Source organism: Podarcis pityusensis (genome assembly GCF_964106645.2).
Source record: "Podarcis pityusensis genome assembly, chromosome: 1".
Taxonomy (NCBI): domain Eukaryota; kingdom Metazoa; phylum Chordata; class Lepidosauria; order Squamata; family Lacertidae; genus Podarcis; species Podarcis pityusensis.
In genome coordinates this window covers 4,051,981-4,068,585 of record NC_138028.1, presented here as the reverse complement: position 1 = coordinate 4,068,585, position 16,605 = coordinate 4,051,981, and the positions used below count along the sequence as shown (strand labels likewise).

The following is a 16,605-nucleotide window of genomic DNA, read 5'->3' as shown; positions in this document are numbered from 1 at the left end:
AAACAAGGCAAGCCCCACCCCACCTAATCCATCGCATGACACGGCACACGCACAGCCCATTTGAATGGCAATGACCGCGATGTGGGGGCCGGCCCCCTAAGATATTTCATTGTGGGGGCCGGATGGGCCTCGCCCCCCCGGGATTTGGCTGCTATGGGGAGGGGGGGAGGCATCGGCGACGACTTACGGTTCCAATAGACCGGGTAGGACTCGGAGTTGGCCACATCCACCTCGTAGAGGCCTCCGCGGACGCACACGGGCTCCGACGGAGGGATGCCGGGCGAGCCGGGCTCGAAGGCCTCGGGGCTGCTGCTGCCTGCGGCGGCGACCCCCTGGGCTTGGTCGGCGGGCGCGGCCTTCCTCTCGAGGAGCCCCCAGGCCCGGTAGGCCAGCTCGATGCGCAGCGAGTCGTAGCCGATGAAGGGCTTCCAGCTCTTGCGCTCCTCGCGGTAGAACCAGCGCACCTCCTCGGGGCCCAGCTCGCGGACCACCTCGTAGCCCCGGCAGGAGCCGCCGCCCACCGAAGACGTGGCGGAGGCGGCGCGGCTGGCCGGACCGCCCGAGCCCCGCGCTCGCTTGCGAGGCTCCGGGGCGCCGCCGCCGCCCGACAGCCCGCTGCTGCCGGCGCTCTCGCTGCTGGCCAGCGGCCCCGCTCCGCCGCGGCCCGGCCCGTCCTCCTCGTCCAGAGCCTCGTCGTCCTCCTCGTCGTCGCCCTCCTCGTCGTCGTCGTCGTCCTCGTCGTCGCGGCCCAGCGGCGGGTACAGCAGCCCGCCCGCGCCGCCGCCGCCGCCGCCGCCTCCGTCCATGAGGGGCCCGAGCAGCAGCAGGCGGTTGCCGCGCCGCCGCCGCCGCCTGTGTCCCGGCGAGTGGTGGTGGTGGTGGGGCGGCGGGCGCCGGTGACGCGGAGGAGGCCCCTCGGGAGCCGCTCCGGCCGCCGCCGCTGCCGCCGCCTCCTCAGACGACGACGACAGCGGCTCGGCGGGCGGCGGCTGAGGGGATTCCCGCGGCCGAGGCAGAGGCGGCGGCGGCGGCTGAGGCGGCCCGTCTTCGTCCTCGGCCGCCGCCTCAGAGTCCAGCAGCGGCTCCTCGTCCGACGCAGCCCGCGCCGCCGAGCGCTTGTGGGAGCCGACCGGCCGGCTTCCCGCGCGGGGGCTCGAGGCGGAACTCTCCTCCATGCCGCTCCTCGGCCGGGAGGAGGCGGGACGGCGCCTCGGGGCTCCCCGCGCGCCACGCGAGGCGAAAGGCCGCCCAGAAAGAAGGAGCAGCAGCAGCAGCAGCAGCAGCAGCAGCGCCGGCCGCGCGCGCGCCCGCCCGCAAAGGGGGGGAGGAGGCGGGCCGAGGAGGGTTAGGATGGAAAGAGGCGCGCGCCAATCAGGGCCGGAGGAGCCGGCAGGCAGCCCAATCGGCGCCCGGAGCCGGCGGCAACCGTCGCTGCGTCGAGGGGGAGGGGGTTGGGCCTGGGCGCGAGGAAGGGCGGCTTGGCGCGGCTGAGGGGACGGGAAAGGCTGTGAGGGGATGAGGGCGCCCACGCCAGAATGAGTGTTGTAGACACACACAAAACACACACCCCACCAAGGGTCATCCAGTCTAACCCCTTGCAAACGCAGGCGTCTCAGCTGAATGTGGCTCCAGCCTGCCCGTGAGGTGGACACGTGTATTCATGAAACGTGTTAAGTTGTGGGTGAACATATCAGACGACGCAGCGATTCTTCAGACAGCTCTTGTTTATTCACAGGCCAGAAGAGAACTGAAGGGTTCAGCCAGCCTGCTTATATAGAGCTCCACTACAACGCAACAGTAACCACTTTCTGTAACTATCCAGTCACTGAACGTCACTTTCAATCCCTTATTTGCATATGTGGACCTGAGTGAAAACTGTCTACAGTATCCCCCTGCTGGCCCAGGGTGAGAACTTCAGTACATAACAAGACGCACACATGTACATGCGGGCATCTGTCAGTGGGGCGAAGTCAAACCACTGGAGAGTTACACATACCCTCCAACGTTTCTCCGATGAAAACAGGGATGGCTTATTCCGTGATATTTTATTGTTCATACCGTGCCCACCTGAGCTTCCAACTTATATAAAAACATAATAAAACGTGAAACATTTTTAAAAAAACTTCACCTATATAGGGCTGCCTTCGGATGTCTTCTAAAGGTGTAGTTACTTATCTCCTTGGCCGGGGGGGGGGGGTTTGCATAACTCCACACCCTCCAATATTTCTCCTGTGAAAATAGACATTCTAAGGAAATGTGGGACATTCTGGGATAAAACCAGAAACCGGGACAGCTGTAAATCTAGAACTGTCCCTGGAAAATAGGGACTCTGGGAGGGCCTGGTTGCAGCAACTGCTGTGGCTGTGGAGAATGATACTGGAGAGGCATGTTTTGTTGCTGCTGGAGCAGAGGAAGGTGTCCTGTTGGGCTGCTGCAGATGCACCAGGGAGTTCCTTCTTTCTGCGCTCCTCCCAGCGGTCATTTCTACTCTGGTCACTGCTGTGGATGCACGAACTGGCTGTCTTCTCCAGGCACTGAGGTCATCTGCATGGGATTTCCACACAGCAGGGTTGAAATCCAGCCTTCATGCCACATTTGCAGACATCTTTGTAACACAGAGTTGGACTGCCGTCTGAGCCTCTACCACCTGCGCCTTTGCCGCTGCCACTGCTGCCTCTGCCGTCTGGGCCTCTACCACCTGCACCTCTGCCGTCCAAGCCTCTACCACCTTCGCCTCTGCCGCTGCCGCTCTACCGTCTGAGTCTCTACCACCTGCACCTCTGCCGCTGCCTCTTCTGCTGTCTGAGCCTGCGCATCTTCTGCTGTCTACCTGTGCATCTGCCGCTGCCACTGCTGCCTCTGCTGTCTTAGCCTCTACCACCTGCGCCTCTGCTGCTGCCGCCTCCGCCATCTGAGCATCTAACACCTGCGCCTCTGCCGCTGCCTCTTCTGCTGTCTGAGCCTCTACTACCTGCGCATCTGCCGCTGCCAGTGCTGCCTCTGCTGTCTTAGCCTCTACCACCTGCGCCGCTGCCGCGGCTGCCACCTGAGCCTCTACCACCTGCGCCTCTGCCGCTGCCGCCGCTGCCACCTGAGCCTCTACCACCTGCGCCTCTGCCGCTGCCGCCTCTACCACCTGCGCCTGCAGCTGCCACTGGTGCCTCTGCCGTCTTGAGAGAATCGCAGCAGCTTTGAACATCCCTGGAAGCAAAATGCAGGGGTCGTGAGTGGAATGGCATCTGTCTGGCAACATCAGCCAGACACTTCAGCCTGGTGACTTCATCCGCTGACTTCATCCAGCCAGTTCCCACAGGTTTAATACCTGGATCGTGTCGAAACATGCCAGTCGCTCACGCAAACATACACCGGCCAACATCTGTGAATATGAATATAGTAGACCAGGGGTCAGCAAACTTTTTCAGCAGGGGGCTGGTCCACTGTCCCTCAGACCTTGCGGGGGGGCAGACTAAATTCTGACGAAAAAAATATGAATGAATTCCTATGTCCCACAAATAACCCAGAGATGCATTTTAAATAAAAGCACACATTCTACTCATGTAAAAACACGCTGATTCCAGGACCGTCCACGGGCCGGATTTAGAAGGCGATTGGGCCGGATCCAGCCCCGGGCCTTAGTTTGCTTACCCATGCGGTAGACACATTTGCTTATCACTGCCTCTCCGTTCCTTTGTGCTTCAACCCACAAATAGCCCCCGGCTTCTTTGGACCAGCTTCCGAAGCTGAATTTCAACCAGCTTCTATCCACAAACATCGGCCTGCTTCTGCTAGGTCCATCATCATCATCATCATCATCATCATTTTAAATTTGTATACCGCCTTTCTGTCTTACAATACTCAAGGCGGTTTACAAGCTGAAGAAACAAAAAATGTACATTTTATAACAATCTAATGCAATACAAAAATGTGATAATAAAACATAACTTTAAAATAGGCAACCTCCATCAAAAAAGTAACATTCAACAATCATTAGAATAGTATAAAATAATAATATCAACATATAAAAGTTAAACAGAAATCCACTCAACAGTTACAATAATATCTAAACTAATCAGTAAAACAACGGCAAGCCACAGTGCATTAAACAATACAATACACATTGAGAAGCAGAGGGTGGAGCAAGGCAGGTGGAAGGAGGCCTTGCCTGATGGAGTTGAAGTTCTTCCTCCAGGAACAGCTCCCTTATGCGGAGACCCAGGGCCGGAGGGTGGGGCAAGGCAGGTGGAAGGAGGCTAAACACCAGCCAGCTTCCGACCTGGGATATATCAGCAGGCTTCAAGGTTGCAAACTTGGCATAGTATCACTCCGTAGCATCCCACCACCTGACGATCGCCGCCTTGCATTCGCCAGTTCGCCGCCTCCAAGTGGAAGAAAACCCCAGGCAATGCTGAAGGTCACAGCTGTTGCCAGCTGTGTTCTGCTTTGGCCTAAGGGGTCTTCAGCTCCCCAATGAAATAATTGAGCCCCCCCCCCCAGTTGATGGTGCATGCACTGTGTCTTGTGATCAATTATGTGGGGCAGGGCTTACCTGCTCTCTCTCCCCCCCCCCCATATTTTATTCAGGTTGGCATCCCTGCCCTTGTTTATAACCACTCTGCTGCCAAGTGCTTTTGTGACATCACAGGCAACAGCCAATGGCAACAGCTTGGGAAGCCTCAACAGACCCTCCCAGTGTCCCTATTTTCCAGGGAAAGTTGCAGATTTACAGAAGCCATCCTGGTTTCTGTTTTGATCCCGGAATGTCCCGCTTTTCCTTAGGACGTCACTATTTTCATCGGAGAAATGTTGGGGGGGGGGGTATGGAGTAATCTGGCCCGTGAGCCATCTGAAGGCAGTCTTGTACAGTTTTTTTTAATGTTTAATGATTTGTTCTGTTTTTATATACAGCAGTACCTCGGTTTACAAACTTAATCCGTCCCGGAAGTCCGTTCTTAAACCGAAACCGTTCTTAAACCGAGGTGCGCTTTCCCTAATGAGGCCTTCCTTCCACCATTCGGATTCCGTTCTTAGACCGAGGTAGAGTTCTCAAACCGGGACGCTATTTCCGGTTTTGCGGAGTTTGTAAACTAAATTGTTCTTAAACCGGACTGTTCTTAAACCAAGGTATATTGGAAGCTACCCAGGGTGGCTAGGGAAGCCCAGTAAGATGGGCGAGGTATAAATAGTACGATGATGATAATGGAATAGGATTCTTACTGTTTAAAGTGATTTGGCACTGGTGTGAATGTATTGTGAAGATGTGACCATAGCTGCTTCCCCTTCCTTGCTGGGATCATTTCCCCCTGAGCTGGGAGGATTTTTCCTATACTAATTTCCGTTTCTGTTGCAGCTTTGTTCCACAGGGCATCAAGATTGTATGCAACTGCTTCAAATTAATAATGAGGATGCTTCAAATTTGGATGCTTCAAATTAGTAATGAGGGTAATATACATACTTCACATACATTTCCAAGAGAATTCTTTCCTCTGACGAAAACAGGAGCCCCTGATCCTTGACTGCCATCTTCTGGATATCAGAGGTAGTAGCGGATGAAGGAGTCGTAATCTGGCTGCTTGCCACTGAACATGGGGCAACCTTAAAATGGGAATGAAATCTGCCTCTTAGGTGGGAGGACCTGTGTTTGTCACGGAGCACTTTTAATCTGGATGATTTACAACCGCAAAGGTGTGTAACAGCACCACCTCCCTCTCTCTGCAGTGTTGTTTATTTATTTCCTCGTCCCCATATCGTGCCCAGTGGCAGCACCAGCAAAAAAAAAAAAAAATTCTGGGCAAAGTATATTTTGAAGTGGCTGAGCTGCGTGTCCCAAATGTTAAGATTTCCCTGAAAGAAATGTATATATTGTTACACTCCTCTGCTTGAGTTGTGTTTCCAAACCAAATTAAGGAATTTATGACTTTACGAAAATTCTAACCCTTTACAGAATCTAAGGATTTGGAGCCTTGCTTCCCCCCCCTTCACCCCACACTCATAACTACACACACACACACACAGAGAGAGAGAGAGAGAGAGAGCGCGAGAGAGAGAGAGACACGTAAATGTTTCTTTTTGTTTTCCATGATAAATCTATATTGGTTTAAAATACCGACGTAAACGATCATTCACAACAAAGGTAAGTATAGAAAAATTCAATACAGAAGAGAAAAACATCATGACATAAGAGTAAGAAAAAAGTTAAAAAGACGAAAAGAAAAGAAAGAAAAGACAAAGGAAAAAAGGAAAACCAAAAATTTATACAAACAAGTAGCAGAAACAAGTAAATGTTAATGACAGGAGTCCAGCAATGGGGGAGGCGAGATCCTTGCCTGGGGAGGGGGCAATTGGCCTCCTGGCCCCAGGCACTTCCCAGTATAATCTCACATACGGAGCAATGCTAACAACCCTCAATGCCCTTAACAAACTACAGCTCCCAGAATTCTTTGGGGGAAGCCATGGCAGTTTAAATTGGTATCATAGTGCTTGAAATGTGTGGAGTGAATGGGACCAGCGAGAAACTTAGATGATCCTCATCTGACTATGAGAGAGAGGCCATATTCCACTCTGATACCATTTTAAACAGCTGTTATATAAAAAAAAACCTTCTTTTCTCTTATGGGGTATCCAAGAACCCTTATAGAGCCCTTAAGTCGGTTCCCTATCGGTAGGAGAAAATAACGGAGGCCAACCAGAGTACAATATATTGAGAAGCAAAGCGGCTAGTAAGCCTGATCTTTATTAACTGTTGCAACAGGGTCCCCACTCACCACACGCAGGAGGAACCCAGAACAATGGTGCACAAGTCCGTATATAGCCCAAGACCACCCTCTAAAACATCATACATACATCACAGAAGGAGGCGGTCTACAGCAGAAGAGGCGGTCTACAGCAGAAGTCCTGTTTGCCAGGATACCTGATAATGGTCACTGATTGCTTTACCTGGGCTGCCTGGCCATTCTTTTATGATGGCCAATACTTTAGTTCCTGAATCCAGGTCACAGGCTCACCCTATTCATACATAAATACACCCTTAAGACAGGATTTGTAAGCAGAAAGACAATGGGAAGGCTTTCTCCATTTCCTCACTGCAGAGGAATATTTGAGGTCACTGGAAGAGTCAAAATGGCTTCAGGATTTCTCTCCTATTTCAGACAGGGACGCGGGTAGCGCTGTGGGTTAAACCACAGAGCCTAGGGCTTGCCGATCAGAAGTTCGGCGGTTTGAATCCCCACGACGGGGTGAGCTCCTGTTGCTCGGTCCCTGCTCCTGCCAACCTAGCAGTGCGAAAGCACGTTAAAGTGCAAGTAGATAAATAGGTACCGCTCCGGCGGGAAGGTAAACGCTGTTTCCATGTGCTGCTCTCATTCGCCAGAAGCGGTTTAGTCATGCTGGCCACATGACCCGGAAGCTGTATGCTGGCTCCCTTGGCCAATAAAACGAGATGAACGCTGCAATCCCAGAGTCGGTCACGACTGGACCTAATGGTCAGGGGTTCCTTTACCTTTACTATTTCAGACATATGATTTATATAGTTATGTATGTATTTGCCTTGTAAATTTATGAACATTTATTTTATATTTGAGACCTTAGAATTCTTACAACACAGCCATTGTTGTTGTTGTTTAGTTGTTTAGTCGTGTCTGACTCTTCGTGACCCCATGGACCAGAGCACGTCAGGCACTTCTGTCTTCCACTGCCTCCCGCAGTTTGGTCAGACTCATGTTTGTAGCTTCGAGAACACTGCCTAACCATCTCATCCTCTGTCTTCTCTTTCTCCTTGTGCCCTCCATCTTTCCCAACATCAGGGTCTTTTCCAGGGAGTCTTCTCTTCTCATGAGGTGGCCAAAGTATTGGAGCCTCAGCTTCAGGATCTGTCCTTCCAGTGAGCACTCAGGGCTGATTTCCTTCAGAATGGAGAGGCTTGATCTTCTTGCAGTCCATGGGATTCTCAAGAGTCTCCTCCAGCACCATAATTCAAAAGCATCAATTCTTCGACGATCAGCCTTCTTTATGGTCCAGCTCTCGCTTCCATACATCACTACTGGGAAAACCATGGCTTTTACAATACGGACCTTTGTTGGCAAGGTGATGTCTCTGCTTTTTAAGATGTTGTCTAGGATTGCCATCGCCTTTCTCCCAAGGAGCAGGCGTCTTTTAATTTCGTGGCTGCTGTCACCATCTGCAGTGATCATGGAGCCCAAGAAAGTAAAATCTCTCACTGCCTCCATTTCTTCCCCTTCTATTTGCCAGGAGGTGATGGGCCCAGTGGCCACGATCTTCGTTTTTTTGATGTTGAGCTTCAGACCATATTTTGCGCTCTCCTCTTTCACCCTCATTAAAAGGTTCTTTAATTCCTCCTCACTTTCTGCCATCAAGGTTGTGTCATCTGCATATCTGAGGTTGTTGATATTTCTTCCGACGATCTTAATTCCGGCTTGGGATTCATCCAGCCCAGCCTTTCGCATGATGAATTCTGCATATAAGTTAAATAAGCAGGGAGACAATATACAGCCTTGCCGTACTCCTTTCCCAATTTTGAACCAATCAGTTGTTCCATATCCAGTCCTAACTGTAGCTTCTTGTCCCACATAGAGATCTCTCAGGAGACAGATGAGGTGATCAGGCACTCCCATTTCTTTAAGAAATTGCCATAGTTTGCTGTGGTTGACACAGTCAAAGGCTTTTGCATAGTCAATGAAGCAGAAGTAGATGTCTTTCTGGAACTCTCTAGCTTTCTCCATAATGCAGCGCATGTTTGCAATTTGGTCTCTGGTTCCTCTGCCTCTTCTAAATCCAGCTTGCACTTCTGGGAGTTCTCGGTCCACATACTGCTTAAGCCTGCCTTGTAGAATTTTAAGCATAACCTTGCTAGCGTGTGAAATGAGTGCAATTGTGCGGTAGTTGGAGCATTCTTTGGCACTGCCCTTCTTTGGGATTGGGATGTAGACTGATCTTCTCCAATCCTCTGGCCACTGCTGGGTTTTCCAAATTTGCTGGCATATTGAGTGTAGCACCTTAACAGCATCATCTTTTAAAATTTTAAATAGTTCAGCTGGAATATCATCACTTCCACTGGCCTTGTTATTAGCAGTGCTTTCTAAGGCCCATTTGACTTCACTCTCCAGGATGTCTGACTCAAGGTCGGCAGCCACACTACCTGGAGTATACGAGACATCCATTTCTTTCTGGTATAGTTCCTCTGTGTATTCTTGCCACCTCTTCTTGATGTCTTCTGCTTCTTTTAGGTCCTTTCCACTTTTGTCTTTTATTATGGTAATCTTTGTATGAAATGTTCCTTTCATATCTCCAATTTTCTTGAACAGATCTCTGGTTTTCCCCATTCTGTTGTTTTCCTCTATTTCTTTGCATTGTTCGTTTAAGAAGGCCTTCTTGTCTCTCCTTGCTATTTTTTGGAAATCTGCATTCAGTTTCCTGTATCTTTCACTATCTCCCTCGCATTTTGCTTGCCTCCTCTCCCCCGCTATTTGTAAGGCCTCGTTGGACAGCCACTTTGCTTTCTTGCATTTCCTTTTCATTGGGATGGTTTTCGTTGCTGCCTCCTGTATAATGTTACGAGCCTCCATCCATAGTTCTTCAGGCACTCTGTCCACCAAATCTAAATCCTTAAACCTGTTCCTTACTTCCACTGTGTATTCATAAGGGATTTGACTTAGATTGTATCTTACCGGCCCAGTGGTTTTTCCTACTTTCTTCAGTTTAAGCTTGAATTTTGCTATAAGAAGCTGATGATCTGAGCCACAGTCAGCTCCAGGTCTTGTTTTTGCTGACTGTATAGAGCTTCTCCATCTTTGGCTGCAGAGAATATAATCAATCGGATTTCGATGCTGCCCATCTGGTGATGTCCATGTGTAGAGTCGTCTCTTGTGTTGTTGGAAAAGAGTGTTTGTGATGACCAGCTTGTTCTCTTGGCAGAACTCTATTAGCCTTTGCCCTGCTTCGTTTTGAACTCCAAGGCCAAACTTGCCAGTTGTTCCTTTTATCTTTTGACTCCCTACTTTAGCTTTCCAATCCCCTATAATGAGAAGAACATCCTTCTTTGGTGTCATTTCTATAAGGTGTTGTAAGTCTTCATAGAATTGCCATAGAATTGGGGAAACACAGCCATGGGTTTCCCCAAAGAATTCTGGGAGCTGTAGTTTGTTATGGACACACACAGATGTTAGGAGACCGCTGTTTCCCCTCAGAGAGCTACAATTCCCAGAGTTCCTTGTGAAGAGGGACCGGTTGGTAAACCACTCTACCAACTGTAGCTACAGCTCCCAGAATTCTTTAGAGGAAGCCATTACAGTGCTACCTCTGGTTACGAATGGGATCTATTCCAGAGGCCCGGCCGTATCCTGAAAACTTCGTAACCAGAGGCGCCCTTCTGCGCAAGCGCACGGCACGATTGAGCGTTGTGGCTCGTAGAGCACTTCTGCACATGCGCGCACGGCGGAACCAGGAAGTATACACTTCTGAGTTTGCTGCAGTCGTAACCCGAAGATTCCATAACCTGGAGGTTACACAACATAAGGTACCACTGTACTGTTTAATTTGGTGTCATTGCACTTTAATTGCATACAGGGAAAGCAATTTGGTAATTTGGTGCCCTGAGCAAGGACATAATTTGCCTCACCCCAATATTTCTTGTTTTCACAATAATTCATTTTTTAAATTCATTATTGTTTTGTGCCACCCTTGGCTTGGCAGCTTGCGCAGGGGAGCTGCCCACACCACCCTAAATCTAACGCCGATGTTGTTAGAATTCCTGCTCCATGATTGCAGTCATGGGATTGTTGTCTTTCACATGACGGTGTAGTGGGAAGTGACGGAGACAGGATGTTTGTGTTACTGTGTCCCGTGAAGTGGGACTATTGTCCTTTGTTCTTTTTCTCTTTGCTGTCTGATGCTAGAGAGAGAGGAAGTCATTTTGCAGTGCTCCGTGTGTATTTCTATGTAAATAAAGTAGATTAGCCAAAATGCTGAGTTGCTGAGGTCTGTTACGCGCATGATGCGCAAACTCTGCGGATCCCTAAGTGTGCTGGTGTCGGCTGGCATAGGTCGCTGTGATGTTCAAGCTGAAGAAAGCTTTTGAAGCTCCCAAACGATCGACCAGGAGGGAGAGAACATGCCAGTCGGGCATGTGTCTCTGCCAGGGTCCTACTCGAATTTAGGCTGAACTCCTGATGTGAATGTGGGCAATGTCCACAGCAGCACGACATGGCAGCTCCAGTTAGACTTCTTACAGGAGGCAACTTATTCATACCATTCGTACCATTGCAGAGTTCGAAGGGACCCTGAGGGTCATCTAGTCCAACCCCCAGCAATGCAGGAATATACATATGGAGATCAAACCTGCAACCTTGGTGTTATCAGCACCATGCTCTAACCAACCACCCTCCGCCCTCGCTGATGTCAGTGGCGCACTGGGTATCAGCCAATCCATGTGGTTCACGGCAGCCTGGAACTCCTGCATCGAGGGATCGACCAGCCCCAGCCTGTTTGGAGCTGAAATTAGAGGCCCACTTGCCACACAGGTTTCTAACTTCAATGTTGAACTCTGCCTCGTTTGCCAGAAGGTGGCAGCATGGAACCAGGCCAGGCTGAGAACAGCCGCCCACCCCTGAGCTCATTCTGCCACTAATTCCCCCCCAAATAGGGATGGGGATATCTGCCACACCCGGAAAAATAATCTCTCAAAGGACCTGTTGATGGCATTATACCATTGTACTGTTGAGAGTGTATTAACTTATGGTCTGTGTGTGTGGTTTGGGAGCTGCACGGTCAGGGAAAAAACAATGCTGTCCAGGGTTGTAAAGACTGCAGAGAGAATAATTGGGTGCACTCTTCCCACCTTGGATCAAATCTACGCTTCCAAGTGTCATAAGAAAGCTGCAGAGATAGCGCAGGATAGTGCGCACCCCGGAAATGATCTCTTTCATCTTCTGCCTTCTGGAAGAAGGTACAGCGGGTTACATATGCTTCAGGTTACATACGCTTCAGGTTACAGACTCCACTAACCCAGAAATATTGCTTCAGGTTAAGAACTTTGCTTCAGGATAAGCACAGAAATTGTGCTGCGGCGGCAGCAGGAGGCCCCACTAGCTAAAGTGGTGCTTCAGGTTAAGAACAGTTTTAGGTTAAGAACGGACCTCCGGAACAAATTAAGTACTTAACCCGAGGTACCACTATACAGGGTTATAAAGACTAGGACTAGCCGCCTGAGAAACAGTTTCTATCCAAATGCGATTTTGGTTTTAAACACAGTGTAAGGTAGTCTCTGTGGGAGTATATTGTATTTAATTATGGGGTATCAGAGTTTTTAGGGGGTTAACCAGGCTGGGATAGCTGGGACAGCAGGCTTGTTGGTTTTTGAAGCTCTGATGTAGATTTTTTCAATTACGTTGTTCTGTATGGGACAATAACAATAAAGATTATTGTATCGTATCGAAGAAGCAAGCTTGTTTTCTGCTGCTCCAGGGGGCAGGACCCAAACCAGTGGATTCAAATGGCAGATTCCAACTAAACTTTAGGAAGACCTTTCTGACAGCAAGAGCTGTTAGGCAGTGGGACAGGCTCCCATGAGAAGTGGTGAACTCTCCTTCCTTGGAGGTTTTTAAGCAGAGGTCAGATGGCCATTTGTCATGGATGCTTTAGCTGAGATTCTTTCATTGCAGGGGGTTGGACTAGATGACCCTCAGGATCCCTTTCCACTATACAGTTCTATTATCCAGCAAAGTTGGTGCCAATTCACCTTTCAGACAGGGAGGTGTCATAGCCACTGCCCCACCAACCCTGGCTCTGCCTTCACCTCCACCTCCACCTGCCAGCCTTCTTAATGCAGTGGGTGGCACTTCCTGTTCCCCTCCTCCTCCTTAGTCTCATTGTTGTCCTTGTAGAACTCAGCAGGGAAGAGGATGGGGACAAAACAGGAATTTGCTGTGCCTGCCGCTGGCTCTGGTACCACCTAGTGTTGGACTTCCGGCCAGTTGCTGAGAAGACCCACCAGAAACTTCTTGTTCCTTGATCTTCCTTGATCAAGGGACTGTTATGCTACAGCACCCTAGAATTTGAGAGCCCTGGTCATTTATTGCAGATATTAATACTGCACAGCTTGAAGCAACTGGGTGCATAAAAATTGACCCTTTTTGGAATAAAACATTGTCCGGACCCATGTTTGATTCAAAGCTTTACTTGCAGATCTTTCTTCAAAGCAGAACAAAAAACAGTAAATAGTACAGCCGAACAGTTGTACAATATCTTGTGCGTGTCCAGCACAGGCTCAGCATCTTAAAAATATATCACAGAGTCTGGGAACAAAAATATAACAAAAGGCAAATCCCTTCAAAATAGTGATTTGCAATTCAATAGCCTCCCATGTGATCTAAAGTTAAACACCTTGTCAGAGCCAGCAGAGAGCAATAACAGTTAATTATCAACCTATCTAGGCACCCAGAGAGCTTGCTATAGCCCCATGGAAAATCCCTGTGTTAAATCCTTCAGTAATACACATTAAAGCATTCTCCATTTCAATGTGAATTAAACAATTATACTTAACATGACTCTCCAGGACTGGGGATTATGAGAAGGAGCCCCTGTGTCCAGGATTATGTTTTGCATCCATACTGCAGTTTCACTTTCACCCAGAAGATGGCAGGAAAGCGAAGAACATTCAAAGTTTGTGCCTGATTGCCTTCTTTACAGAATAAAACTGAGAAATTGTATTCTGAAATGAAAGGTTTGGGGACTCCAGGAGGCCTGAAACCTCCAATATATATGGGCTGGCTCTGGTGATTTAATGATAATGTATTCTCTTAGAGGGGACGCTGGTGGCGCTGTGGGTTAAACCACAGAGCCTAGGACTTGCCAATCAGAAGGTCGGTGGTTCAAATCCCCACGACGGAGTGAGCTCCCATTGCTCAGTCCCTGCTCCTGCCCACCTAGCAGTTCGAAAGCACGTCAAAGTGCAAGTAGATAAATAGGTACCACTCTGGTGGGAAGGTAAACGGCTTTTCCGTGCGCTGCTCTGGTTTGCCAGAAGCGGCTTAGTCATGCTGGCCACATGACCTGGAAGCTGTACGCGGCTCCCTCGGCCAGTAAAGCGAGATGAGCGCCGTAACGCCAGAGTCAGTCACGACTGGACCTAATGGTCAGGGGTCCCTTTACCTTTTTATTCTCTTAAGAGAGAAGGACTGTAGCTTGGTGACTGGACACCTGCTTTGCATGCAGAAGGTTCCAGGTTCAATCCCCAGAGTCTCCAGATGGGGTTAGGAGAGATACCGCCTGAAATTCGGGAGGGCTGCTGCCAGTCAGTGCAGACTATTTGTTTGTTTGTTTGTTTTGGATTCATTTTTATTAAAGATTTTCTTGGTTTATAAAAGTACATGCCTTGTCTCTATTTTTTTGGGGGGGGGGTATACAGTCTTTCTTACAAAACAGTTACATTTGTTGTGAAACATTAGTGCTGAGTACGGTACAGCGGAAAATCAGTTTTCGAGCATCTCGGAAGCCGAACTATTCGGAAGCCGAACGCCGAAAAACCTGGAAGCGAATACTTCCGTTTTCGAACGTGCCTCGGATGTCGAACGGCTTCCGAGGTGTGTTTTTCCATTTTCTCCATTGAAATTGCCAACCACCCATTGTGCCTCAGTTGTCAAACATTTCAGAAGTCGAACAGTCTTCCAGAATGAATTACATTTGACAGTCGAGGTTCCACTGTATAAGGTTGGGGAAGAAGAGGGGGGAGAGGAGGGGTGGTGTGGTGAGGCTTATATTCTATTATTATTATTATTATTATTATTATTATTATTATTATTAATGCCCTGCCCATCTGTCTGGGTTTCCCCAGACACTCTGGCCTGCTCCCAACAGAATCTTAAAAACACGATAAAACATCAAACATTAAAAATTTCTCTAAACAGGCTGGCTGCCACAGATATAGTGTACATGTGGGGTTTTGTGTCAGCATCAACTGGGTAGTTGAAGCTGTAATAAATATTCATTTATTACATTTCCTAGGTTGATAGAGGTATAGGGTGGCAGGATGCAGTTGGTTCTCTGTGGTTGTCTGCGGTGAGGTTTGTTTGCATTTTTGAGGGAGGCAGGGCTTGTTGGGTCAGGTAAGCCAGATTGACTCGTATGCTGTCAGTGGATTCTTGTTGTGGTCTTTTTGGGTTTTGTATGTGATAAAGGGGAGTCATACTGGGGTGAAGGCGTCCTGTTTGTTCCCGTGTCAGTTTCAGTTTATTGGTTAGCTTTTCTAGCAAGGTCGTTTCCCATACAATATTTACTCCTGACGGGATGCGGGTGGCGCTGTAGTCTAAACCACAGAGCCTAGGGCTTGCCGATCAGAAGGTCGGCGGTTCGAATCCCTGCGATGGGTTGAGCTCCTGTTCCTCGGTCCCTGCTCCTGCCAACTTAGCAGTTCGAAAGCACGTCAAAGTGCAAGTAGATAAATAGGTGCCGCGCCGGCGGGAAGGTAAACGGCGTTTCTGTGCACTGCCCTGGTTCACCAGACGCGGCTTAGTCATGCTGGCCACATGACCCGGAAGCTGCCTGCAGACAGACGCCGGCTCTCTTGGCCTATAGAGCGAGATGATCACGCAACCCCAGAGCCGTCCGCGACTGGACCTAACGGTCAGGGGTACCTTTACCTTTATTTACTCCCCATAGGGTTATGAGGTTTCTGGCTGCTGAGAGTAGTTGGGTTATAAGCTCTCTATAACAGGGGTAGGCAACCTAAGGCCCGGGGGCCGGATGCGGCCCAATCGCCTTCTCAATCCAGCCCGTGGACTGTCCAGGAATCAGCATGTTTTTACATGAGTATAATGTGTCCTTTTATTTAAAATGCATCTCTGGGTTATTTGTGGGGCCCGCCTGTTGTTTTTACATGAGTAGAATGTGTGCTTTGATTTAAAATGCATCTCTGGATTATTTGTGGGGCTTAGAAATTCATTCATCCCCCCCCCCAATATAGTCCGGCCCACCACATGGTTTGAGGGACGGTGGACCGTCCCACGGCTGAAAAAGGTTGCTGACCCCTGCTCTATAATGTGAGTGGTCATTATGATCTTGGAAGATGTTCAGCAGAGCCAATTCTGGGGTGAGTTTTAATACCTGTTTAGTTATTTTGCATATATCTTGTAGGACTGCTGTCCCAAAGCGTTGGGTTTTAGGACATTCCCACCACATGTGGAGGTATGTGCCTGTGGAGGTGCAGCCTCTCCAACATTTTGGTGAAGTTCTTGAGCATATCAGCGCCAGTTTCCGTGGTGTTAAGTACCACCTGTAGGTGAGTTTCAAAGTGAGTCCCCTTCCTTTGGCTGATATGGGCTATTTATTTATTTAACAACTTTATTTGACAAAATTTAAATACCATTTGAGTGCAAATATAACCTCTAATTGGCATAGGGGAAAACATAAAAGAAATGTGAAATTTGTCAATACGAAAGCAAGATAAGAAGAGGTACTTTTTTTTTATTAAACAAAGAATATCAGCACTAAACTAAAAAGAGATTAAAACTATGGTTACCAGACGTCCCCATTTCCTGGGGACAGTCCCCGGATTTACAAATTTGTCCCCGGACAGTACGAGTCTACTGCTCTTAACCA

The 16,605-nt window shown here is 49.1% G+C and overlaps 2 protein-coding genes across 7 annotated transcripts in view; both read right to left on the bottom strand.

Annotated features, from left to right (window-relative positions):
• Positions 1-1,247, bottom strand: part of DDHD1 (DDHD domain containing 1) — a 39,609-nt gene extending 38,362 nt beyond the window's left edge. For 2 of the 5 annotated variants that reach the window (XR_013989482.1, XM_081016380.1), the window contains exon 1: positions 188-1,243. Coding sequence is in view for 4 of the 5 variants with exons in the window: in XM_081016380.1 (XP_080872506.1) it covers positions 188-1,175 (988 nt within the window). In the remaining variant the exon portion in view is untranslated. Of the gene's footprint in view, positions 1-187 lie in introns of all 5 variants that reach the window. The other 3 variants (XM_081016381.1, XM_081016378.1, XM_081016379.1) reach the window with 3 other exon arrangements.
• Positions 1,248-1,706: 459 nt separating this feature from the next.
• Positions 1,707-4,562, bottom strand: LOC308469937 (uncharacterized protein). 2 transcript variants are annotated; one of them, XM_080993068.1, is made up of 5 exons: positions 4,547-4,562; positions 3,646-3,872; positions 3,323-3,376; positions 3,062-3,201; positions 1,707-3,022 (listed from the first exon to the last, which is right to left on the bottom strand). In XM_080993068.1, exons 3-5 carry the CDS (start codon positions 3,339-3,341, stop codon positions 2,585-2,587), a joined length of 597 nt encoding a protein of 198 aa, XP_080849194.1. In that variant the 5' UTR covers positions 3,342-3,376; positions 3,646-3,872; positions 4,547-4,562; the 3' UTR covers positions 1,707-2,584. The 2 variants fall into 2 exon arrangements, with proteins under 2 accessions (XP_080849194.1, XP_080849193.1); XM_080993067.1 differs by lacking the exon at positions 4,547-4,562 and adding an exon at positions 4,163-4,539.
• Between the last annotated feature and the right edge of the window lie 12,043 nt (positions 4,563-16,605).

Excerpts from the sequence above, each read along its gene's own strand:
- LOC308469937 (XM_080993068.1), bottom strand. Across the intron at positions 3,023-3,061 it reads CGGCAGCGGCAGAGGCGCAG|GTGGTAGAGGCTAAGACAGC; the intron begins GTGGTAGAGGCT and ends GCAGCGGCGCAG.